This window comes from Salvelinus namaycush, unplaced genomic scaffold (assembly GCF_016432855.1).
Source record: "Salvelinus namaycush isolate Seneca unplaced genomic scaffold, SaNama_1.0 Scaffold7, whole genome shotgun sequence".
Lineage (NCBI taxonomy): Eukaryota > Metazoa > Chordata > Actinopteri > Salmoniformes > Salmonidae > Salvelinus > Salvelinus namaycush.
Window position 1 is genome coordinate 589,151 of NW_024061419.1, and position 26,766 is coordinate 615,916.

General features: G+C 43.4%; 2 protein-coding genes across 2 annotated transcripts; both read left to right on the top strand.

Moving 5' to 3' along the window:
• Positions 1-8,600: 8,600 nt before the first annotated feature.
• On the top strand, positions 8,601-17,199 carry LOC120042485 (piggyBac transposable element-derived protein 4-like). Its single transcript, XM_038987319.1, has 3 exons — positions 8,601-8,634; positions 12,908-13,148; positions 15,374-17,199. The coding sequence occupies exons 2-3, from the start codon at positions 13,114-13,116 to the stop codon at positions 17,127-17,129; spliced, it is 1,791 nt and encodes a 596-aa protein (XP_038843247.1). The 5' UTR covers positions 8,601-8,634; positions 12,908-13,113; the 3' UTR covers positions 17,130-17,199.
• A 4,878-nt stretch (positions 17,200-22,077) lies between these two features.
• On the top strand, positions 22,078-26,445 carry LOC120042484 (piggyBac transposable element-derived protein 4-like). Its single transcript, XM_038987318.1, has 3 exons — positions 22,078-22,119; positions 23,566-23,806; positions 24,621-26,445. The coding sequence occupies exons 2-3, from the start codon at positions 23,772-23,774 to the stop codon at positions 26,374-26,376; spliced, it is 1,791 nt and encodes a 596-aa protein (XP_038843246.1). The 5' UTR covers positions 22,078-22,119; positions 23,566-23,771; the 3' UTR covers positions 26,377-26,445.
• Positions 26,446-26,766: the final 321 nt, after the last annotated feature.

A 26,766-nucleotide genomic window follows, 5' to 3' on the forward strand; every position in this document is an offset into this window, starting at 1 on the left:
CCCTACCATTGTGACAATGAGTTGTCGTAATGCTGCATCAAATGTACATGATCTTAGGGGCATTGGCAAACACAATGTAAGTCATATCATTTATGTGCCCCTAATTGCACCGAATAATCTGTTTATCCTACAGCTACTGCAGTAATCATGAGCCTATAACCCAGTTACACTGTTGTCAGTGTGCAATAGTAGGAAGACCACTTTATGAAGCTCACCCTGTACTATCAGCTCCAGTGTAAATAACATGAGTAAGTCTACCTCTGTTAATAAATATTAAAAACCTTTGGTGATACAGTGGTAGCAATACATGGTTATAACATCTACCGAAAAGACAGAAATGCCAACGGAGGCGGTGTCTATATTCAGAACCACATTCCTGTAAAGCTTAGAGACGATCTCATGTTAAATACTGTTGAAGTTATATGGCTACAGGTTCATCTGCCTCACCTAAAGCCCATTCTTGTGGGAAGCTGCTATAGTCCACCATGGGCTAACAGTCAGTATCTGGATAATATGTGTGAAATGCTTGATAATGTATGTGATATCAACAGAGAAGTATATTTTCTGGGTGATTTAAATATTGACTGGCTTTCATCAAGCTGACCACTTTCAACCTGGATCAGGTTATCAATCAACCTACCAGGGTAGTTACAAACAGCACAGGAATTATATCATCAACATGTATTGATCACATCTTTACTAACGCTGCAGAAATGTGTTTTAAAACAGTATCCAGATCCATCAGATGTAGTGATCACAATATAGTAGCCATGTTTAGGAAAACCACAGTTCCAAAGGCTGGGCCTAATATTGTGTATAAGAGGTCATACAATAAGTTTTGTAGTGATTCATATGTTGCTGATGTAAATAATATTTTTTGGTCCGTGGTGTGTAATGAGGAACAACCAGACGCTGCCCTTGATACATTTATGAAACAACTTATTCCAGTTACTAATAAGCATGCAGCCATTAAGAAAATGGCTGTAAAAACTGTTAAATCCCCTTGGATTGATGAGGAATTGAAAAATTGTATGTTTGAGAGGGATGAGGCAAAAGGTTTGGCAATTAAGTCTGGCAGCAACAACTGATTGGCAAACGTACTGCAAATTAAGAAATCATGTGACTAAACTAAAGAAAAAGAAACTACACTAGGAAACAAAGATAAATTATATAAAGAATGATAGTAAAAAGCTTTGGGGCAACTTAAATGACATTTTGGGGAAAAAAGCCAACTCGGCTCCTTCATTTCTTGAATCAGATGGCTCATTGAATCAGATGGCTCATTGAATCAGATGGCTCATTGAATCAGACGGCTCATTGAATCAGATGGGTCATTGAATCAGATGGCTCATTGAATCAGATGGCTCATTGAATCAGACGGCTCATTGAATCAGATGGCTCATTGAATCAGATGGCTCATTGAATCAGATGGGTCATTGAATCAGATGGCTCATTGAATCAGACGGCTCATTGAATCAGACGGCTCATTGAATCAGACGGCTCATTGAATCAGACGGCTCATTGAATCAGACGGCTCATTGAATCAGACGGCTCATTGAATCAGACGGCTCATTGAATCAGACGGCTCATTCATCACAAAACCCACTGATATTGCCAACTACTTTAATTATTTTTTCATTGGCAAGATTAGCAAACTTAGGCATGACATGCCAGCAACAAACGCTGACACTACACATCCAAGTATATTGGACCAAATTATGAAAGACAAGCATTGTAATTTTGAATCTGTAAAGTGTGGAAGAGGTGAAACAATTGTTGTCTATCAACAATGACAAGTCACCGGGGTCTGACAACATGGAGGGACCAAATTATGAAAGACAAGCATTGTCATTTAGAATTCCGTAAAGTCAGTGTGGAAGAGGTGAAAAAATTATTGTTGTCTATCAACAATGACAAGCCACCGGGGTCTGACAATCTAGATGGAAAATTACTGAGGATAATAGCGGCCGATATTGCCACTCCTATTTGCCTTTTTCTTTAATTTAAGCCTGCTAGAGAGCGTGTCCCCTCAGGCCCTCAGGCCTGGAGGGAAGCTAAAGTCATTCCACTACCCAAGAATAGTAAAGCCCCCTTTACTGGCTGAAATAGCCCACCAATCAGCCTTGTGTTTGACCAGATACAATGCTATTTTACGGTAAACAAATTGACAACAGAGTTTCAGCACGCATATAGGGAAGGACACTTAACAAGCACAGCACTTACACAAATGACTGATGATTGGCTGAGAGAAATTGATGATGAAACGTTTGTTGGGGCTGTCTTGTTAGACTAGAGTGCAGCTTGACAGTATCGATCATAGTCCGCTGCTGGAAAAAGGTATGAGTTATGGCTTTACACCCTCTGCTATAATGTGGATAAAGAGTTACTTGTCTAACAGAACACAGAGGGTGTTCTAGAATGGAAGCCTATCAAATATAATCAAGTTAGAATCAGGAATTCCCCAGGGTAGCTGTTTAGGCTTTTTTTCAATCTTTACTAACAACATGCCACTGACTTTGAGTAAAGCCAGTGTGTCTATGTATGCGGATGACTCAACACTGTACACATCAGCTACTACAGCGACTGAAATGACTGCAACACTCAACAAAGAGCAGCAGTTAGGTTCAGAATGGGTGGCAAGGAATAAGTTAGCCCTAAATATTTCTAAAACTAAAAGCATTGTATTTGGACAAAACACTCACTAAACCCTAAACCTCAACTAAATTGTGTAATAAATAATGTGGAAATTGAGCAAGTTGAGATGACTAAACTCTTGGAGTAACACTAGATTGTAAACTGTCATGTTCAAAACATATTGATGCAGTAGTAGCTAAGATGGGGAGAAGTCTGTCTATAATAAAGTGATGCTCTGCCTTAACAACACTATCAACAAGGCAGGTCCTACAGGCCTTGTCGCACTTTGACACTGTTCAGTCGTGTGGTCAGGTGCCACAAAAAAGGGCTCAGGAAAATTGCAATTGTCTCAGAACAGGGCAGCACGGCTGGCCCTTGGATGTACACAGAGAGCTAATATTAATAATATGCATGTCAATCTCTCCTGGCTCAAAGTGGAGGAGAGATAGACCTCATCACTACTTGTATTTGTGAAAGGTATTGACATGTTAGAATGCACCGAGCTGTCTGTCTAACTACTGACACACAGCTTGGACACTCATGCATACCCCACAAGACATGCCACCAGAGGTCTCTTCACAGTCCCCAAGTCCAGAACAGACTATGGGAGGTGCACAGTACTACATAGAGCCATGACTACATGGAACTCTATTCCACATCAAGTAACTGATGCAATCTGTAAAATCAGATGAAACAACTGATTAAGAAAACACCTTATGGAACAGTGGGAACTGTGAAGCAACACAAACATTGGCACAGACACACGCACACACACACACACACACACACACACACACACACACACACACACACACACACACACACACACACACACACACACACACACACACACACACACACACACACACACACACACACACACACACACACACACACAATAACATACACACTATACATACACATGTATTTAGTACTGTAGATATGTGGTAGTGGTAGGGTAGTGGCGTAGTAGGGGCCTGAGGGCACACAGTAATGTTGTGAAATCTGTGAATGTATTGTAATATTTTTTAAATTGTATAAACTGCCTTAATTTTGCTGGACCCCAGGAAGAGTAGCTTCTGCTTTGGCAGCAGCTAATGGGGATCCATAATAAATACAAAGCAAATATATATTGTAAACAAACTGTGTGTATTTATATTCCAGACTCTGACATTGGTCGTTCTACTATTTCTATATTTCTAAATCCTTAAAATAAATTGTGGGGATTTGCGTGGATTGTTTTGTATTGTTAAATATTACAGCACTGTTTCGCTACACCTGCGATAACATCAGAGAAATATGTGTATGTGATCAATAACATCTCGTTTGATTTGATCTGGTCAGAGGTGTGCAGACAACAGATGGTGTTTGTGGTGGAGAGGACTGTGGACTCAGTGCAGGACATCCCAGCCACTTGGCAGTGTTGACACTGTTACTTCCTATCTGACCGGTAGTATATTGAACAGCCATTCATCACTGTTACACCTCCTTGATGTGATGGTTTTCTATGTCTGTACATAGTGTAAATAGTGGTTTCCATAAAGGTATTACCCCCCTAAACCAGAATGATAAATGACCTTTAGAACATAATAAAACGTTACTGGGTGGAAATGTTTCTTTGGCATCACCGTCCTGCTTGATCCACGTTTCTGTAAAGCAGATTAAATTACTTCTCCTAAAGTCCTCTTCAAATGTAGCCCTTGCCGCTAACTCATCCAGTTTGTTATTTAATGACCGCACATTTGACAGGGTGATCACCCGGAGCGGGGTGAGTTCTTCCCCACCTCCGTAATCTGTTCCTGATAACACCTCTTGAGCCTCGCTTCTTCTTAGTTAACCATTTTATTTTGTAGAACAACCATCAGGCAAGGCAATGCTGTTTTGGAGAGTGTGAGCTTTATCTCGGAAAGAGAGCAGAAACTCACGGGAGTAGGTGATGGTGGTTGATTTACTCACTGAATCCATACAACTTCCGGTAGTGATTGTAACATTTCTGCATATTACAGCGATTAGGATTAAGGTCGTCACACATGCCACTGTCACGTTCCTGACCTGTTTTCCTTGTTTTTGTATTTGTTTAGTATGGTCAGGGCGTGAGTTGGGGTGGGCATTCTATGTTATGTGTTTTTATGTTGGTTTCATTTATATTTGCCTGATATGGTTCTCAATCAGGGGCAGGTGTTTTGCGTTTCCTCTGATTGAGAACCATATTAAGGTAGGCTGTTCACACTGTTTGTTTGTGGGTGATTGTTCCTGTGTCTGTGTATGTCGCACCACACGGGACTGTTTCGTTTTCGTTCGTGTATGTGTTCGTTCCTGTTAGTGCGTTATGTTCTCTAGTTCAGGTTTGTTCACATCGTTTATTGTTTTGTAGTTATCAAGTTTGCTTCGTGTTCGTCTTGTTTAAAATAAATCTATCATGTATTCATCACCCGCTGCATGTTGGTCCGATCCTTGCTCCTCCTCGTCTGAGGAGGAGAACGACTTAGACGAACGTTACAGCCACGAACAATACACTTTTCAACTTGCGACGGACTTAGATTTAGACTAAACGAAACAAAATTGAACATATAACTATAATAATATAATAAGTAAACAAACAATTCACGCAGGTGAGCTCAGGGACTGGCGACAGTGCGACGCCCCCAACAGGATACAACAGGTTCTTTCTCATGATCTTTTGTACCAAAGTTATTTCCCCCCTAAACCAGAATGTTAAATGACCTTTATGATCTGTTGTACCACTACTACTTTGGGGTTCTAATCCCCCTCTGTCAACATCCGCACTGTGAACACCACATCTGTAACATTCATGAACCTTCACTATCTTCATCCCTAAACTAGCAACAATAACTATTGTCTATTGTTATTCTCAATGACCTTCCTGGCCATATGAAAGCCTAGCTAAATACAATGTTGGCGTCAGTTTTCATGTCTTTTATTATGCAAACAGTTGTTTATTAGTCTATATTTCTCATTAAGAATAATGTTGTTTTAATTCTATATGGGTCACGCCTGGTTTTGGTCATGTGTTCTCTTATGGATCAATTATTTTAATTAGAATATAGCAATGATGCTCTTTCCTCAATCACTTACAGAGTATTCAGACTTTACAGCCATATTCTAAAATGTATTAAATGAAACAATTTCCTCAGCAATCTACACACAATAGCCCATAATGACATCACAATACCCCATAATGACAAAGCGAAAACAGGCTTTTTATAAATTTTAGCAAATGTATTAAAAACAAAAAACAGAAATACTTTATTTACATAAGTATTCAGACCCTTTGCTATATGAGACTCGACATTGAGCTCAGGTGCATCCTGTTTCCATTGATCATCCTTGAGCTGTTTCTACATCTAGATTGGAGTCCACCTGTGGTAAATTCAATTGAATGGACATGATTTGGATAGGCACACACATTTACATTTACATTTAAGTCATTTAGCAGACGCTCTTATCCAGAGCGACTTACAAGTACATACATTCATACTTTTTTTGTACTGGCCCCCCGTGGGAATCGAACCCACAACCCTGGCGTTGCAAGCGCCATGCTCTACCAACTGAGCAACACGGGGACCCACACCTGTCTATATAAGGTCCCACAGTTGACAGTGCATGTCAGAGCAAAAACCAAGCCATGAGGTCGAAGGAATTGTCCGTAGAGCAAGTTTTTCCTTGGTTTCCAATTTGTCCCTGCTTTTCTCTCTCTCAAAATCACACTGTTAATAGAAAAACAACAACATTGGATGTTCTAAGTCCACAACAATACTTAAACCTCATCAGGAGACCACTTTTGAAGTCTGAGGAAAATCTGAAAATTGTATTTTGGGGTGTAGATACCTCATTCATGTGGCACCAGCAAGAGCCTTGCTTGGTTGGTGGTGTCTCTGTAGCACACATGTGATTGCAGAGTTTTTTGAACAAATCACAACAGGATTGATGCAAATAATTATGATATCATTCTGCCAGGTAGGCATAGACTACTTTGTTGTTAACGTTTAATTGACAATGTTTTTGGGAAAGTTTTTCCATCAACCAGAAGATGGTTTTTTCAATCTGAATATGCCTCCCTCTTCATTCTGTCACCTAATCCTGCCTAATGGGCAGGTCAGCCCTGTAGGAAAGTATTGGCTGTAAGAAGTAAGAGAAAACATAACATCTGGTTGTTTTTAAATTACTTCTTATGACATTGTTTGTCAGAATTAACGTAGTAATGGAGATTTTTCTTCCAATCTGCGTTTCCCACTCCAGTCAGCAGATGGCGAAGTGAGTTTTTCAGGTGATGCTTCTTGCGTGACGTATAATCTAGTGGACAGGACATGAGGCCTCTTCAACGGCGACAGAAGGCTACTGATTCAACCAACGTGGTGTTGTGCTAGCAAACATAAAACCGATGCATTGAAGCGTTTTAGACCAATCTTTTGTACATTACTCTTAGTGTTTTGAATATACTTCTGTTGACCTATCTACTAGCTAATTTCAACGTAATTTGCTTGTGAAATTAGCGAATGTGTTAAGTTGATACAGCATTAGGCTAATCGCCCGGAACATGAGCTCACTTAGCAAGACGGAGAAAGAAACTTTCAGAATGAAAAAGGAGAAAGATCCCATACAATTGAAAGAAGATACTGTAGTGAAAAAAGAGGAAGAACATTTTGGAGTGAAAGAGGAAGAGGAGGCTATCTCAATTAAAGAGGAGAAGAAAGACGTTTTGGGAGTGAAAAAGGAGGGGGAGTCAGAATATCCGATTACCACCAGTGAGTACTGACTTAAAAACGGGCACAAACTAGGCAGTTGTTGAACTAATGTGGTTTTAAAGGGGCATTATACTGAAGTTAAACACTTGAATATGTTGTTCATTACTGTACCAATCTGCCATTGGTACATATATATTTGTGGGACTTTTCAATTAGATGAATTGAATTCTCCACGTGGTCTATATTAAAGTGCACTAAATCTAATATAACAGGCTTTTAAAATATAATATTGGAGCATAATTTCTACATAACATTTTAAAGTCACCCATTTCATTGAACGATCCTTTTACATTCACAACACAAACAATATTTCAGTTTTTATTTATTTATTTCACCTTTATTTAACCAGGTAGGCTAGTTAAGAACAAGTTCTCATTTACAACTGCGACCTGGCCAAGATAAAGCATAGCAGTGTGAACAGTCAACAACAGAGTTACACATGGAGTAAACAATAAACAAGTCGATAACACAGTAGGGGGGGGAAATCATGATGAATGTGGCCATTTTAGGTCCTTTTTAGACATATTCCTGCCTCTTGTAAGACCCTATGATTGCAATAGATGGTCATAAGTTTACCATTTGTTTGATGTTCTCATTCACACAGGAGAGAGACATGACTATGGTGGATCCTCTGGGGAGCCTCAACAACATCCTGATGCTGACGAGACAGAGAAGAGTCTCTCCAGATCAGAACACCAGATGGTACAGCTTGCTCTATTGGGGTCTGGGCTGGGTTTCTGTAAAGCACTTTATGACAACAGTGGCAGCAGTGTAACGGATGTGAAATGGCTAGCTAGTTAGCGGGTACGCGCTAATAGCGTTTCAATCAGTTACGTCACTTGCTCTGAAACCTAGAAGTAGTGGTTCCCCTTGCTCTGCAAGGGCCGCGGCTTTTGTGGAGCGATGGGTAACGATGCTTCGTGGGTGACTGTTGTTGATGTGTGCAGAGGGTCCCTGGTTCGCGCCCGGGTCGGGGCGAGGGGACGGCGTAAAGTTATACTGTTACATCAGCATCCATAATGATATGTGTCTGTGTCCTCTCTTTATGATTACCAGGACAACGCTAGCCCTTCCTCCCTCCCGGAGTCCCTGTGTCATGCCTCTCCCGGTAGCACCTTACTGCTGGGTATGAAGAGGTTGTCTGTGCTGCTGGTGGACTGCAGGAAAACAACGGGGCTGAGTGGAACTGTGAGAGGAGGAGAAGAGAAGAAAGGATCACATTTGACTCGTCAAAGTAAGTGCTGTAGTTTAGTTGTAACAAATAAAATAGATCTGCCCACTGGTATCTGTTCCCGGTAGGGCTGTCCCTGACTAATACAAATACAGCTTTGCACACTGTTGGCATTCTCTCAACCAGCTTCATCTGGAATGCTTTTCTAACAGTCTTGAAGGAGGTCCCACATATGATGAGCACTTGTTGGCTGCTTTTCCTTCACTCTGCGGTCCAACTCATCTCAAACCATCTCAATTGGGTTGAGGTCGGGTGATGGAGTGCTGGTCTCCAGACCATGTCGTCTGATGCAGCACTCCATCACTCTCCTTTTTGGTCAAATTGCCCTTACACAGCCTGGAGTTGTGTTTGGTCATTGTCCTGTTGAAAAACAAACAATAGTCCCACTAAGTGCAAACCAGATGGGATGGCGTATCACTGCAGAATGCTGTGGTAGCCATGCTGGTTAAGTGTGTCTTGAATTCTAAATAAATCACTGACAGTGTCACCAGCAAAGCACCCACACCATCACACCACCTCCTCCATGCCTCACGGTGGGATTCACACATGCAGAGATCATCCGTTCACTCTGTATCTCACAAAGACACGGCGGTTAGAACCAAAAATCTGAAATTTGGATTCATCAGACCAAAGGACAAATTTCCACCGGTCTAATGTCCATTGCTCGTGTTTCTTTCCCCAAGCAAGTCTCTTGTTCTTATTGGTGTCCTTAAGTAGTGGTTTAATTGCAGCAATTCGACCATGAAGGCCTGATTCACGATGTCTCCTCTGAACAGTTGATGTTGAGATGTGTCTGTTACTTGAACTGTGAAGAATGTATTTAGTGCTGCGATCTGAGGAATAAATATCTCTGGGAAGAAGGGCAGTGTTTGATGATGAACTACTCAGGGTGTGATTGTGATAACATACATTTGATTGTATTAATCGCGCTGCTAAAACACTCGACCATCAACATGCTACTCCAACTTCCTTGTTGCCTACAAGGCTTTCCTCCTCCCTCCCTTTGTCAAATCTGATCCCATCTGGACAAGAGGAATACCTATGTAAGAATGCTGTTCTTTGACTACAGCTCAGCATTTACCACCATGGTACCCTCAACTCATCATTAAGCTCAAGGCCCTGGGTCTGAACCTCGCCCTGTGCAACTGGGTTTTGGACTTCCTGACGGGACGCCCCCGGGTGGTTAAGGTAGGAAACAACACCTCCACTTCGCTGTTCCTCTACGTGGGTTCCCCTCAGGGGTGCGTACTCAGTCCCCTCCTGTACTCACTGTTCACTCATGACTGCACGGCCAGGCATGACTCCAACACCATCATTAAGTTTGCCGATGACACAACAGTGGTAGGCCTGATCACCGACGAGACAGCCTATAGGGAGGAGGTCAGAGACCTGGTCGTGTGTTGCCAGGACAACAACCTCTCCCTCAACGTGATCAAAACAAAGGAGATGATTGTGGACTACAGGAAAAGGACAGCGTGTGCCCCCATTCTCATCGACGGGGCTGTAGTGCAGCAGGTTGAGAGCTTCAAGTTCCTTGGCGTCCACATCACCAACAAACTAACATGGTCCAAGCACACCAAGACAGTCGTGAAGAGGGCATGACAAAACCTATTCCCCCTCAGGAGACTGAAAAGATATGGCATGGGTCCCCAGATCCTCAAAATGTTCTAAAGCTTCACCATCGAGAGCATCCTGCAACAATTTCAATGATTTACAGTTCATTTAAGGAAATCAGTCAATGTAAATAAATTAATTAGGCCCTAATATATGGACTTCACATTACAAGGCAGGGGCCCAGCCATCCACCCACTGGGGAGCCAGGCCCAGCCAATGAAGCTGTCCGAGTGGCTGGTCTAAGACAATGTGGAGGCCCTGGACTGGCGTGGTTATACGTGGTCAGCGGTTGTGAGCCCAGTTGGATGTACTGCCAAATTCTCAAAAATGACATTGTAGGTGGCTTATAGTAGAGAAATTAAGATTTAATTCTCTGGTAACAGCTCCAGTGGATATTCCTGCACAGAAATTGCACACTCCTTTGAGACATCTGTGGCATTGTGTTGTGTATAAAACTGCACATTTTAGTGGCCTTTTATTGTCCCCAGCACAAGGTGCACCTGTGTAATGATCATGCTGTTTAATCAGCTTCTTGACATGCCACACCTGTCAGGTGGATGGATTATCTTGGCAAAGGGCTATAAAAAAAAATGTAAGCACAAAATGATTGAAATAAGCTTTTGTGCGTATGGAAAAAGTGAAATGGTATATCTTACAACTATGAAGGTTATATATATTTAGAACCACCTGCTGGATAAGAATCCATCGACGTCTGTGTCTTGTGTGTCCTAGAACTGTCTTGTTTGTATTCTGACTTCTAAAACATAATTAATAAGTAAGTAAACGTATTACCAGGAAGCTCTACAACATTTGTTTTAAAATCACACCAAGATTGTTTTAAATGATTAAATGTTTGAAAACTGGCCTCAGGTTATTGAGGCATCTGATTTGGTTTAAACCTCATAGCAAGGCAGTTTTATCATGTGGAGAGAGAGCGAGCGCAGATCAATATACACTGCTCAAAAAAATAAAGGGAACACTAAATTAACACAACCTAGATCTGAATGAATGAAATATTCTTATTAAAAAATGTTCTTTACATAGTTGAATGTGCTGACAACAAAATCACACAAAAATTATCAATGGAAATCAAATTTATCAACCCATGGAGGTCTGGATTTGGAGTCACACTCAAAATTAAAGTGGAAAACCACACTACAGGCTGATCCAACTTTGATGTAATGTCCTTAAAACAAGTCAAAATGACGCTCAGTAGTGTGTGTGGCCTCCACGTGCCTGTATGACGTCCCTACAACGCCTGGGCATGCTCCTGATGAGGTGGCGGATGGTCTCCTGAGGGATCTCCTCCCAGACCTGGACTAAAGCATCTGCCAACTCCTGGACAGTCTGTGGTGCAACGTGGCGTTGGTGGATGGAGCGAGACATGATGTCCCAGATGTGCTCAATTGGATTCAGGTCTGGGGAACGGGCGGGCCAGTCCATAGCATCAATGCCTTCCTCTTGCAGGAACTGCTGACACACTCCAGCCACATGAGGTCTAGCATTGTCTTGCATTAGGAGGAACCCAGGGCCAACCGCACCAGCATATGGTCTCACAAGGGGTCTGAGGATCTCATCTCGGTACCTAATGGCAGTCAGGCTACCTCTGGCGAGCACATGGAGGGCTGTGCGGCCCCCCAAAGAAATGCCACCCCACACCATGACTGACCCACCGCCAAACCGGTCATGCTGGAGGATGTTGCAGGCAGCAGAACGTTCTCCACGGCGTCTCCAGACTCTGTCACGTCTGTCACATGTGCTCAGTGTGAACCTGCTTTCATCTGTGAAGAGCACAGGGCACCAGTGGCGAATGCCAAACGTCCTGCACGGTGTTGGGCTGTAAGCACAACCCCCACCTGTGGACGTCGGGCCCTCATACCACCCTCATGGAGTCTGTTTCTGACCGTTTGAGCAGACACATGCACATTTGTGGCATGCTGGAGGTCATTTTGCAGGGCTCTGGCAGTGCTCCTCCTTGCACAAAGGCGGAGGTAGCGGTCCTGCTGCTGGGTTGTTGCCCTCCTACGGCCTCCTCCACGTCTCCTGATGTACTGGCCTGTCTCCTGGTAGCGCCTCCATGCTCTGGACACTACGCTGACAGAAACAGCAAACCTTCTTGCCACAGCTCGCATTGATGTGCCATCCTGGATGAGCTGCACTACCTGAGCCACTTGTGTGGGTTGTAGACTCTGTCTCATGCTACCACTAGAGTGAAAGCACCGCCAGCATTCAAAAGTGACCAAAACATCAGCCAGGAAGCATAGGAACTGAGAAGTGGTCTGTGGTCACCACCTGCAGAACCACTCCTTTATTGGGGGTGTCTTGCTAATTGCCTATAATTTCCACCTGTTGTCTATTCCATTTCCACAACAGCATGTGAAATTTATTGTCAATCAGTGTTGCTTCCTAAGTGGACAGTTTGATTTCACAGAAGTGTGATTGACTTGGAGTTACATTGTGTTGTTTAAGTGTTTCCTTTATTTTTTTGAGCAGTATATGTATATATATATATATATATATATATATATATATATATATATATATATATATATATATATTTATACAGTGGGGAGAACAAGTATTTGATACACTGTCACAAGTCACTTTTATCATGTGGAGATTTAATTCTGTTCTCTCTTTAAATAAACACTGTCTTTGGCAGGAGGAAAACCAAACTCAGAGGAACCAGATACATCCAAACTAGCAAGACGACACCTCTGCTCCCAGATTGGAACGAGTTTTACCAAGTTAGGAAGCCTGAAAAGACACGATGGGACACAACCAGGAGATTGGGAAAGTGACACAGAATTACTACAGGACGAAGACGAGTCATTGAGCGAACTTAGCTTTGACTCCCAGACGGAAGATATGTTTTTACACGGCGAGGACATCGTTTTGGACTGGTAAGTTCTTCTCATGATAATGCCGTTGTCTGAAATTAATAATATCAAATAGAGATTAGAGATTTATTTTATTTGCAATATATATAAAAAATATAATCAGTAATTAAATGTGTAAAGTACACATTGGCTATACATTATGGGTGAATGTGTATATATCTATAGTATATAATCAATATATTTTTATATAATCAATATCAATATATTTTATATAGAAGTAGAATGGAACAGCACACAGTCACCTCACCACAGTGACCGTGTTCCCTCTACTCCACACAGTCACCTCACCACAGTCACCTCACCACAGTGACCGTGTTCCCTCTACTCCACACAATCCCCTCACCACAGTGACTGTGTTCCCTCTACTCCACACAGTCACCTCACCACAGTCACCTCACCACAGTGACCGTGTTCCCTCTACTCCACACAGTCACCTCACCACAGTGACCGTGTTCCCTCTACTCCACACAGTCACCTCACCACAGTGACCGTGTTCCCTCTACTCCACACAGTCACCTCACCACAGTGACCGTGTTCCCTCTACTCCACACAGTCACCTCACCACAGTGACCTTGTTCCCTCTACTCCACACAATCACCTCACCACAATGACCATGTTCCCTCTACTCCACACAGTCACCTCACCACAGTGACCGTGTTCCCTCTACTCCACACAGTCACCTCACCACAGTCACCTCACCACAGTGACCATGTTCCCTCTACTCCACACAGTCACCTCACCACAGTGACCGTGTTCCCTCTACTCCACACAGTCACCTCACCACAGTGACCATGTTCCCTCTACTCCACACAGTCACCTCACCACAGTGACCATGTTCCCTCTACTCCACACAATCCCCTCACCACAGGGACCGTGTTCCCTCTACTACACAGTCACCTCAGCACAGTGACCATGTTCCCTCTACTCCACACAGTCACCTCACCACAGTGACCGTGTTCCCTCTACTCCACACAGTCACCACACCACAGTCACCTCACCACAGTGACCGTGTTCCCTCTACTCCTCACAGTCACCTCACCACAGTGACCGTGTTCCCTCTACTCCTCACAGTCACCTCACCACAGTGACCATGTTCCCTCTACTCCACACAGTCACCTCACCACAGTGACTGTGTTCCCTCTACTCCACACAGTCACCTCACCACAGTGACCATGTTCCCTCTACTCCACACAGTCACCTCACCACAGTGACCGTGTTCCCTCTACTCCACACAGTCACCTCACCACAGGGACCGTGTTCCCTCTACTCCACACAGTCACCTCACCACAGGGACCGTGTTCCCTCTACTCCACACAGTCACCTCACCACAGTGACCATGTTCCCTCTACTCCACACAGTCACCTCACCACAGTTACCATGCTATATTGACTGTGTGGAGTAGAGGGAACACGGTCACTGTGGTGAGGTGACTGTGTGGAGTAGAGGGAACAAGGTCACTGTGGTGAGGTGACTGTGTGGAGTAGAGGGAACACGGTCACTGTGGTGAGGTGACTGTGTGGAGTAGAGGGAACACGGTCACTGTGGTGAGGTGATTGTGTGGAGTAGAGGGAACACGGTCACTGTGGTGAGGTGACTGTGTGGAGTAGAGGGAACACGGTCACTGTGGTGAGGTGACTGTGTGGAGTAGAGGGAACACAGTCACTGTGGTGAGGTGACTGTGTGGAGTAGAGGGAACACGGTCACTGTGGTGAGGTGACTGTGTGGAGTAGAGGGAACACAGTCACTGTGGTGAGGTGACTGTGTGGAGTAGAGGGAACACGGTCACTGTGGTGAGGTGACTGTGGTGAGGTGACTGTGTGGAGTAGAGGGAACACGGTCACTGTGGTGAGGTGACTGTGTGGAGTAGAGGGAACACGGTCACTGTGGTGAGGGGATTGTGTTTGCTGTTCCATTCACTCCATTCCATTGTTATATAAATAGCCATTGGAGGCTGTTGAGGGGAGGGCGGCCCACAACAATGGCCGGAATGGAGTAGAATGGAACAGCACCAAACAGACCATGTTGCTTGATACCATTCCACTCACCCCACCCCGGCCACCACTATGAGCCGTTCTCCCCTGACCAGCCTTATTCACCATTGATAAACACACACTTCACCGTCGTGATTATGTTCCCTCTACTCTATATAATAGACATCTGTTTATTTTACGTGTCGATACAGGGCTCATCTGTAGAAGTATTCTTACTGATTGTTTTTTCTTACACAGTGCCGGGGACTCGGATGAACAATGGGAACCCACAATGTCAAGGTGTCCATCCCCCACTAATTCAGATGCTGAAGCTGGTTCATCCAGCAGGACCCCTGCTGTCTCGGGCTCCACACCTTCCCCTGCCCGGCCATCTAGAGGTGTGAAGAGGTCAGCACAGAAGCGGAGGAGGGCCAGTGAACCAGCGGCAACTACCACTCAGGCAGAGGACCGCTGGCACACTGTGCTAGAAGATGATGTGGAGCCACTTCTACCAACATTTAGACCGAGAAGGCAGCCAGGACCTCAGCTGGACATGACTGTAAAGTACAGCCCCCTTCATCTTTTCCAGATGTTTTTCTCCTTGTCAGTTCTTGATTCGCTGGTGTCTAACACCAACAAGTATGGGGCTAAGAAACAAGGAGGCAAGAAAGATGCATGGAAGCCCGTTTCCGTCCAAGACCTGTACTGTTACATCTCACTGGTCATCTACATGGGGCTGGTGAAGTTGAAAACCCTGGAGAACTACTGGAAAACATCACCTCTCTACCTACTGCCTTTCCCCACCACTGTCATGTCTTGTAAAAGGTTTCTGACTATCTCACGGGCGCTTCATATCAGTGACCCACAAGTTGACGAAGACAATGACAAGAAGAGAGGCACAGCAAGCTTTGATAGGCTCTGCAAAATCAAACCTCTCTACCCCAGCATGGTTGAAGCCTGCAAGGCCCATTTTCAGCCCAACCAGAACGTGTCCATAGATGAGAGGATGGAAGCCTCAAAGGATAGAATTGGCTTCAAGCAACGTATGTATAACACGCTGTGTGGGTACAAACTCTTTGTTCTGGCCGATTCTGTGTGTGCCTACACTTGGAATTTGTTTGTTTATGAGCAGGAAAGCAGTGTTGCGACCGGTAAGGGACTCGGTTATGATTCCGTTATGGAGTTGTTGGATTTTCAACTGCTGGGGACGGGCTACAAACTGTTTGTGGACAAGTTTTACACAAGCCCTACCCTTTTCACAGACCTGGGGAAGCTGGATGTGTGGGCTTGTGGCACCATCTGTACCAACAGAGTGGGTTTTCCAAAAACTAAAGTGAACGACATGCCTAAGAGGGCTGATAGGGGTACTATGCGATGGATTCGTAAAGATGACCTGCTCTTTGTGAAGTGGATGGATACCAGAGAGGTGGTCATGTGCTCCAGTATCCACAAATCATACAGTGGCAATCACGTCGGCAGGCGTGTGAAGAACGCTAATGGGGCATGGACCACAAAAAATGTCCCCATTCCTGCTGCTGTGAAGGATTACAACAAGAGCATGGGAGGTGTGGACCTGTCAGACGCTCTGATAGGCTACAACAATGTTCTCCACAAGACAATGAATTGGTACAGGACATTGTTCTATCACTTCATCGACATTGCTGTGGTGAATGCATTCGTCCTTCATGAGGAAATGGCTAAGAGCTCTGGACAGACCCCCATGACACAGCTAGCCTTCAGAGAGCTGCTCATCCAGGAGCTTGCTGGCTACAGCAAGTCCACTGCATCACATTCTGTCCCTTCTACTCCTGCCACCTGTAGTGTTCACATGCCCAGATTCCTTTCTGCAGGCATGAATGTGCCTCGGGGCAAAAAGGGCACAGTAGGGAGGCGTCGTTGTGTTCTGTGTCACAGGAAAGGCCCCGTCACCTGCACCACTTGTTCTGTTACCCTCTGCTTTACACCAGAAAGAGACTGCTATGGGCCTTGGCATCAGCAGCACGATATTGTGTAGAGGACTGAGGGTCTTCCAAATACTGGCATTCTAAAGTCTGTAATTAATTATAATTTTTTTCATAATTTTCTCCCCTTTGGTTTTTTTTTTGGGGGGGGGGGGGGGGGGGGTGGTGTGTTAGCATAGCATTTTTGTATCTTGTATATAGTTATTTGCTTGAAAATGTATCATTTTACCAATTCGGCCACTTGGGTACATTTGGGCAACTTGTGTGGGACACCTGGGTGACTTCATGCTAAATGCCATGTAGCTCGTTCATTCCTGAAGTTATCAGTCTAAAACTTTACACACACACACACTGCTGCCATCTAGTGGCCAACATCTAAATTGCACCTGGGCTGGAATAATACATGATGGCCTTTCTCTTGCATTTAAAAGATGATGGTACAAAAAAAGTACTTTTTTTCTTTGTATTATCCTTTACCAGATCTAATGTGTTATGTGTTCTCTAGCATTCCTTTCTTTGGGTATGGGTATTTGGGTATGTCAATAAAGGTGAAATGGGAAAAAATGGGTGGATCCAACATTCATGAACCTTCCTGGCCAAATGGAAGCCAAGCTAAATACAATGTTGGCGTCAGTTTTGATGTCTTTGGTTTTGCAAACATTTGTTTATTAGATTATATTTCTCATTAAGAATAATGTTGTTTTAATTCTATATAGGTCATGTGTTGTCTTATTGGTCAATTATTTGAATTAGAATATAGCAACTATGCTGTCTCAATCACTTACAGTGCCTTTGGAAAGTGTTCAGACCCCTTTGACTTTTTCCACATGTTATGTTACAGCCTTATTCTAAAATGGACTAAATAAAACAATTTCTTCAGCAATCTACACATAATACCCCATAATGACATCATAATACCCCATAATGACAAAGCGAAAACAGGCTTTTTTGAATTTTTTTCACATTTATTAAAAACAAATATTACATTTACATAAGTATTCAGACCCTTTGCCATGTGACTCAAATTTGAGCTCAGGTGCATCCTGTTTCCATTGATCATCTTTGAGATGTTTCTACAACTTGATTGGAGTCCACCTGTGGTAAATTCAATTGATTGGACATGATTTGGAAAGGCACATACCTGACTGTATAAGGTCCAACAGTTGACAGTGCATGTCAGAGCAAAAACCAAGCTGTGAGGTGGAAGGAATTGTCCGTAGAGCTTCTAGACAGGATTGTGTTGAGGCACAGATCTGAGTAAGGGTAAAACATTTCTGCAGCATTGAAGGCCCCTGATTTAGCCCCCTGCAGTAAAAGGTTATTCATGGAGTAAAATGATCTGTTTAAGTCATTAGTAAAGGGCACATCGTTAAGAATACAGTTATATTTTTTTGTTGTTTTGTGGTCTATATCCTGTCAATCATTTATTCCTTCATAAACAGAAAACGTTTACCTCAACACAACATGTGTGCAAGTGCCCCTCTAGGTTCACAACCTCTTGACCATTAAATCTGGACAGCTGACAACTATTTTTTAAAGGGTAAAAGTGATCTGTTTAGGTCGTCAGTAAAGGAAGCATAGTTAAAGAGTACAATGACCCTTTCAAAGAGGATGGGGTGAGGCCTCTGGGGATTTTTGGGGGGGTTGACTGAGACATCCCACTGACACTCTTTTATGGGGGGTAAAATGTATCTGTTTAGGTCTTCAGTAAAGGGGACATCTTAAATATTACAATGACCCTTTCAAAGACTGAGACATCCCCCGGACATCCATCCTATAACTATTTTTAAAATAGTAAAAATGATCTGTTTAGGTCTGTGTAAAACATATGTTTTGAAAGACACCTGGGGGTCCAGGTTGTTAGTTATTTTGTGTACATACCCTGTGTGCAAGAGCCCCCCCTAGATTCACAACTTCTTGACCCTTAACATTCCCAGCCAAGGGGAGAGACAGAGAGAGAGATTTAATTCATTGAAGGTAAATTACATTTTCTTTCAAACATTTTCTTTTATTCAAAAACTTCCAGACATTTAAACATACATATCACAATTATTAAAGTGTATTATGTAATATAAATTGTCACTGATGTTTTTTTACTAAAGACCTTTAAATAGATGTTATTATTACACGTAGCAACACCACATGACAACAACATGGTAGCAACACAACATGGTACAAACATTATTGGGCACAGACAAGAGCACAAAGGCAAGAAGGTAGAGACAGCAATACATCACACCAAGCAGCCACAAGTGTCAGTAAGAGCGTCCATGATTAATTGAGTCTATGAATACAGAGATGGAGATAAAACTGTCCAGTTTGAGTGTTTTTTGCAGCTCCTTCCAGTCGCTAGCTGCAGCGAACTGAAAAGAGGAGCTACTCAGGGATGTGTGTGCTTTGGTGACCTTTAACAGAATGTGACTGGCAGAACGGCTGTTGTATGTGGAGGATTAGGGCTGCAGTAGGTATCTCAGAAAGAGGGGAGGGAGGTCTTAGAGGGTTTTATAAATAAGCATCAACCAGTGGGTCTTGCGACTGGTATACAGAGATAACCAGTTTACAGAGGAGTATAGAGTGCAGTGAGGTGTCCTATAAGGAGCATTGGTGGCAAATCTGATGGCCGAATGGTAAAGAACATCTTGCCGCCCAATGTATCCTACCATGACTATATCCAACCCAACTCCATGTGTTGCCACTATCATGTATCCTACCATGACTATATCCAACCCAACTCCATGTGTTGCCACTATCATGTATCCTACCATGACTATATCAACCCTACTCCATGTGTTGCCACTATCATGTATCCTACCATGACTATATCAACCCTACTCCATGTGTTGCCACTATCATGTATCCTACCATGACTATATCCAACCCAACTCCATGTGTTGCCACTATCATGTATCCTACCATGACAATATCAACCCAACCCTATTTGTTGTCACTATCATGTATCCTACCATAACTATATCAAACCCTACTCCATGTGTTGCCACTATCATGTATCCTACCATGACTATATCAAACCCTACTCCATGTGTTTCCACTATCATGTATCCTACCATGACTATATCAACCCTACTCCATGTGTTGCCATTATCATGTATCCTACCATGACTATATCAACCCAACTCTATTTGTTGCCACTATCATGTATCCTACCATGACGATATGCAACCCTACTCCATGTGTTGCCACTATCATGTATCCTACCATGACTATATCCAACCCTACTCCATGTGTTGCCACTATCATGTATCCTACCATGACTATATCAACCCAACTCCATGTGTTGCCACTATCATGTATCCTACCATGACTATATCCAACCCTACTCCATGTGTTGCCACTATCATGTATCCTACTTGGCTGAAGCTTTGATCCAGTGGAAGAAGTATCGAGGAGCAGGGAGGTTAAAGGTCACTTCAGGACACAGCTGTTACTCTACACAATCCATAAATAATCCAGTAATGAGATTATTATCAAATCTGTTTTATTGTTTTACCTAATTCTGTTTTCTCCATTTAGTTTTTCCAGGTTTCTGATTTGTCCCGGTTTTTCTGTTTATGGCTCTCAAAATCACACTTTTAGTAGAAAAACAACAAGATTGGATGTTCTAAGTCCACAACAATACTTAAACCACATCAGGAGACCACTTTTGAAGTCTGAGGAAAATCTAAAAATTGTATTTCGGGGTGTAGATACCGTTTAATTCAAGTGGTACCAGCAAGAGCCTTGCTTGGTTAGTGGTGTCTCTGTAGCACACATGTGATTGCAGTGTCTGCTGAACAAATCACAACTGGATTTATGCAAATAGTCATGATATCACTCTGCCAGATAGGTATAGACTACTTTGTAGTTAACATTTAATTGACAATGTTTTTGGGAAAGCTTTTCTATCAACCAGAAGATGGTTGTCTTTAGCATCATCGCTAACAGCTACACATAGTGGTAGACAAATGCACTCAGACAGGGGCATTTCCTGGCTGTTTCCTCTTCAGAAAGTTGAAGGAAAATACAAATCACTTAGGCAAATTTAACGACGACTTGCAGGGCAGTGGGTTCAGTATAACTATGACAAAAAATGAATACAAATTATACCACCACCCAAAAGGGCACTTTAGAGACAGGAAGGGTAAAGGGGCATGTGCTCTACACAGGTAGAGTCCTATCTGTCCATGTTGCCTTTTGCAAAGTGGGCACAGCTTCATGTGGCAACACCACCACTCACCTAAATAGTCCATGTGCCACTGAGTGAGAGAAGTTTTCATTGTTTTGGGGCACCATTATGTGGGGTGTTATTATGTGTTGTTAGCGATGAGCCTTGTTCAATTTAGCTAGGAATATGCCACCCTCTTCAATCTGTCACCTAATCCTGCCTAATGGGCAGGTCAGCCCTGGAGGAAAGTATTGGCTGGAAGAAGTATGAGAAAACATAACATCTGGTTGTTTTTAAATTACTTCTTATGACATTGTTTGTCAGAATAAACGTAGTAATGGAGATTTTTCTTACAATCTGCGTTTCCCACTCCAGTCAGCAGATGGCGAAGTGAGTTTTTCAGGTGATGCTTCTTGCGTGACGTGTAATCTAGTGGACAGGACATGATGCTTCTTCAACAGCGACAGAAGGCTACTGATTTAGCCAACGCAGTGTTGTGCTAGCAAACATAAAACCGATTCATTGAAGCGTTTTAGACCAATCTTTTGTACATTACTCTTAGTGTTTTGAACATACTTCTGTTTACCCATCTACTAGCTCATTTCAACGTAATTTGCTAGTGAAATTAGCGAATGTGTTAAATTGATAAAGCGTTAGGCTAATCTCCCGGACCATAAACTCACTTAGCAAGACGGAGAAAGAAGCTTTCAGAATGAAAAAGGAGAAAGATCCCATAACTTTGAAAGAAGAGAATGTAGTGAAAAAAGAGGAAGAACATTTTGGAGTGAAAGAGGAAGAGGAGGCTATCTCAATTAAAGAGGAGAAGAAAGACGTTTTGGGAGTGAAAAAGGAGGAGGAGACTGAAGATCCGATTACCACCAGTGAGTAGTGACTTAAAAACGGGCACAAACTATGCAGTTGTTGAACTAATGTGGTTTTAAAGGGGCATTATACTGAAGTTAAACACTTGAATTATGTTGTTCAGTACTGTAGGAATTGTTGAAGGGGCAATCTGCCTTTGGTACATATATTTGTGGGACTTTTCAATTAGATGTATTGAATTCTCCACGTGTTCACGTGGTCTATATTAAAGTGAACAACGAAGAGACAACCTATAGGGATGAGGTCAGAGACCAGGTCGTGTGGTGCCAGGACAACAACCTCTCCCTCAATGTGATCAAAACAAAGGAGATGATTGTGGACTACAGGGAAAGGACAGCGTGTGCCCCCATTCTCATCGACTGAGCTGTAGTGCAGCAGGTTGAGAGCTTCAAGTTCCTTGATGTCCACATCACCAACAAACTAACATGGGCCAAACACACCAAGACAGTCGTGAAGAGGACACGACAAAACCTATTCCCCCTCAGGAGACTGAAAAGATGTGGCATGGGTCCCCAGATCCTCAAAATGTTCTACAGCTGCACCATCGAGAGCATCCTGCAACAATTTCAATGATTTACAGTTCATTTAAGGAAATCAGTCAATGTAAATAAATTAATTAGGCCCTAATCTATGGACTTCACATTACTAGGCAGGGGCCCAGCCATCCACCCACTGGGGAGCCAGGCCCAGCCAATGAAGCTGTCCGAGTGGCTGGTCTAAGACAATGTGGAGGCCCTGGACTGGCGTGGTTATACGTGGTCAGCGGTTGTGAGGCCAGTTGGATGTACTGCCAAATTCTCAAAAATGACATTGTAGGTGGCTTATAGTAGAGAAATTAAGATTTAAATCTCTGGTAACAGCTCCAGTGGATATTCCTGCATAGCAATTGCGCACTCCTTTGAGACATCTGTGGCATTGTGTTGTGTGACACAACTGCACATTTTAGTGGCCTTTTATTGTCCCCAGCACAAGGTGCACCTGTGTAATGATCATGCTGTTTAATCAGATTCTTGACATGCCACACCTGTCAGGTGGATGGATTATCTTGGCAAAGGGCTATAAAAAAATGTAAGCACAAAATGATTGAAATAAGCTTTTGTGCGTATGGAAAAAGTGAAATGGTATATCTTACAACTATGAAGGTTATATATATTTAGAACCACCTGCTGGATAAGAATCCATCGACGTCTGTGTCTTGTGTGTCCTAGAACTGTCTTGTTTGTATTCTGACTTCTAAAACATAATTAATAAGTAAGTAAACGTATTACCAGGAAGCTCTACAACATTTGTTTTAAAATCACACCAAGATTGTTTTAAATGATTAAATGTTTGAAAACTGGCCTCAGGTTGAGGGCTCTGATTTGGATTCAACCTCATATCAAGGCAGTTTTATCATGTGGAGATTTAATTCTGTTCTCTCTTTAAATAAACACTGTCTTTGGCAGGAGGAAAACCAAACTCAGAGGAACCAGATACATCCAAACTAGCAAGACGACACCTCTGCTCCCAGATTGGAACGAGTTTTACCAAGTTAGGAAGCCTGAAAAGACACGATGGGACACAACCAGTTGATCGGGAAAGTGACACAGAATTACTACAGGACGAAGACGAGTCATTGAGCGAACTTAGCTTTGACTCCCAGACGGAAGATATGTTTTTACACGGCGAGGACATCGTTTTGGACTGGTAAGTTCTTCTCATGATAATGCCGTTGTCTGAAATTAATAATATCAAATAGAGATTAGAGATTTATTTTATTTGCAATATATATAAAAAATATAATCAGTAATTAAATGTGTAAAGTACACATTGGCTATACATTATGGGTGAATGTGTATATATCTATAGTATATAATCAATATATTTTTATATAATCAATATCAATATATTTTATATAGAAATGGAATGGAGTAGAATGGAACAGCACACAGTCACCTCACCACAGTGACCGTGTTCCCTCTACTCCACACAGTCACCTCACCACAGTGACCGTGTTCCCTTTACTCCACACAGTCACCTCACCACAGTGACCGTGTTCCCTTTACTCCACACAATCAATATAGCATGGTAACTGTGGTGAGGTGACTGTGTGGAGTAGAGGGAACACGGTCACTGTGGTGAGGTGACTGTGTGGAGTAGAGGGAACACGGTCACTGTGGTGAGGGGATTGTGTTTGCTGTTCCATTCACTCCATTCCATTGTTATATAAATAGCCATTGGAGGCTGGTGAGGGGAGGGCGGCCCACAACAATGGCCGGAATGGAGTAGAATGGAACAGCACCAAACAGACCATGTTGCTTGATACCATTCCACTCACCCCACCCCGGCCACCACTATGAGACGTTCTCCCCTGACCAGCCTTATTCACCATTGATAAACACACACTTCACCGTCGTGATTATGTTCCCTCTACTCTATATAATAGACATCTGTTTATTTTACGTGTCGATACAGGGCTCATCTGTAAAAGTATTCTTACTGATTGTTTTTTCTTACACAGTGCCAGGGACTCGGATGAACAATGGGAACCCACAATGTCAAGGTGTCCATCCCCCACTAATTCAGACACTGAAGCTGGTTCATCCAGCAGGACCCCTGCTGTCTCGGGCTCCACACCTTCCCCCGCCCGGCCATCTAGAGGTGTGAAGAGGCCAGCCCAGAAGCGGAGGAGGGCCAGTGAACCAGCGACAACTACCACCGAGGCAGAGGACCGCTGGCACACTGTGCTAGAAGATGATGTGGAGCCACTTCCACCAACATTTAGACCGAAAAGGAAGCCAGGACCTCAGCTGGACATGACTGCAAAGTACAGCCCCCTTCATCTTTTCCAGATGTTTTTCTCCTTGTCAGTTCTTGATTCGATGGTGTCTAACACCAACAAGTATGGGGCTAAGAAACAAGGAGGCAAGAAAGAGGCATGGAAGCCCGTTTCCGTCCAAGACCTGTACTGTTACATCTCACTGGTCATCTACATGGGGCTGGTGAAGTTGAAAACCCTGGAGAACTACTGGAAAACATCACCTCTCTACCTACTGCCTTTCCCCGCCACTGTCATGTCTTGTAAAAGGTTTCTGACTATCTCACGGGCGCTTCATATCAGTGACCCACAAGTTGACGAAGACAATGACAAGAAGAGAGGCACAGCAAGCTTTGATAGGCTCTGCAAAATCAAACCTCTCTACCCCAGCATGGTTGAAGCTTGCAAGGCCCATTTTCAGCCCAACCAGAACGTGTCCATAGATGAGAGGATGGAAGCCTCAAAGGATAGAATTGGCTTCAAGCAACATATGTATAACACGCTGTGTGGGTACAAACTCTTTGTTCTGGCCGATTCTGTGTGTGCCTACACTTGGAATTTGTTTGTTTATGAGCAGGAAAGCAGTGTTGCGACCGGTAAGGGACTCGGTTATGATTCCGTTATGGAGTTGTTGGATTTTCAACTGCTGGGGACGGGCTACAAACTGTTTGTGGACAGCTTTTACACAAGCCCTACCCTGTTCACAGACCTGGGGAAGCTGGATGTGTGGGCTTGTGGCACCATCTGTACTAACAGAGTGGGTTTTCCAAAAACTAAAGTGAACGACATGCCTAAGCGGGCTGATAGGGGTACCATGCGATGGATTCGTAAAGATGACCTGCTCTTTGTGAAGTGGATGGATACCAGAGAGGTGGTCATGTGCTCCAGTATCCACAAATCCTTCAGTGGCAATCACGTTGGCAGGCGTGTGAAGGACGCTAATGGGGAATGGACCACAAAAAATGTCCCCATTCCTGCTGCTGTGAAGGATTACAACAAGAGCATGGGAGGTGTGGAACTGTCAGACACTCTGATAGGCTACAACAATGTTCTACACAAGACAATGAAATGGTACAGGACATTGTTCTATCATTTCATCGACATTGCTGTGGTGAATGCATTCGTCCTTCATGAGGAAATGGCTAAGAGCTGTGGACAGACCCCCATGACACAGCTAGCCTTCAGAGAGCTGCTCATCCAGGAGCTTGCTGGCTACAGCAAGTCCACTGCATCACATTCTGTCCCTTCTACTCCTGCCACCTGTAGTGTTCACATGCCCAGATTCCTTTCTGCAGGCATGAATGTGCCTCGGGGCAAAAAGGGCACAGTAGGGAGGCGTCGTTGTGTTCTGTGTCACAGGAAAGGCCCCGTCACCTGCACCACTTGTTCTGTTACCCTCTGCTTTACACCAGAAAGAGACTGCTATGGGCCTTGGCATCAGCAGCACGATATTGTGTAGAGGACTGAGGGTCTTCCAAATACTGGCATTCTAAAGTCTGTAATTAATTATAATTTTTTTCATAATTTTCTCCCCTTTTTTGGGGGGGGGGGGGTGTTAGCATAGCATTTTTGTATCTTGTATATAGTTATTTGCTTGAAAATGTATCATTTTACCAATTCGGCCACTTGGGTACATTTGGGCAACTTGTGTGGGACACCTGGGTGACTTCATGCTAAATGCCATGTAGCTCGCTCGTTCCTGAAGTTATCAGTCTAAAACTTTACACACACACTGCTGCCATCTAGTGGCCAAAATCTAAAGTGCACCTGGGCTGGAATAATACATGATGGCTTTTCTCTTGCATTTCAAAGATGATGGTACAAAAAAAGTACTTTTTTTCTTTGTATT

Excerpts from the sequence above, each read along its gene's own strand:
- LOC120042485 (XM_038987319.1), top strand. The coding sequence starts at position 13,114 with ATGTTTTTACACGGCGAGGACATCGTTTTGGACTG. Across the intron at positions 13,149-15,373 it reads GAGGACATCGTTTTGGACTG|TGCCGGGGACTCGGATGAAC; the intron begins GTAAGTTCTTCT and ends TTTCTTACACAG.
- LOC120042484 (XM_038987318.1), top strand. The coding sequence starts at position 23,772 with ATGTTTTTACACGGCGAGGACATCGTTTTGGACTG. Across the intron at positions 23,807-24,620 it reads GAGGACATCGTTTTGGACTG|TGCCAGGGACTCGGATGAAC; the intron begins GTAAGTTCTTCT and ends TTTCTTACACAG.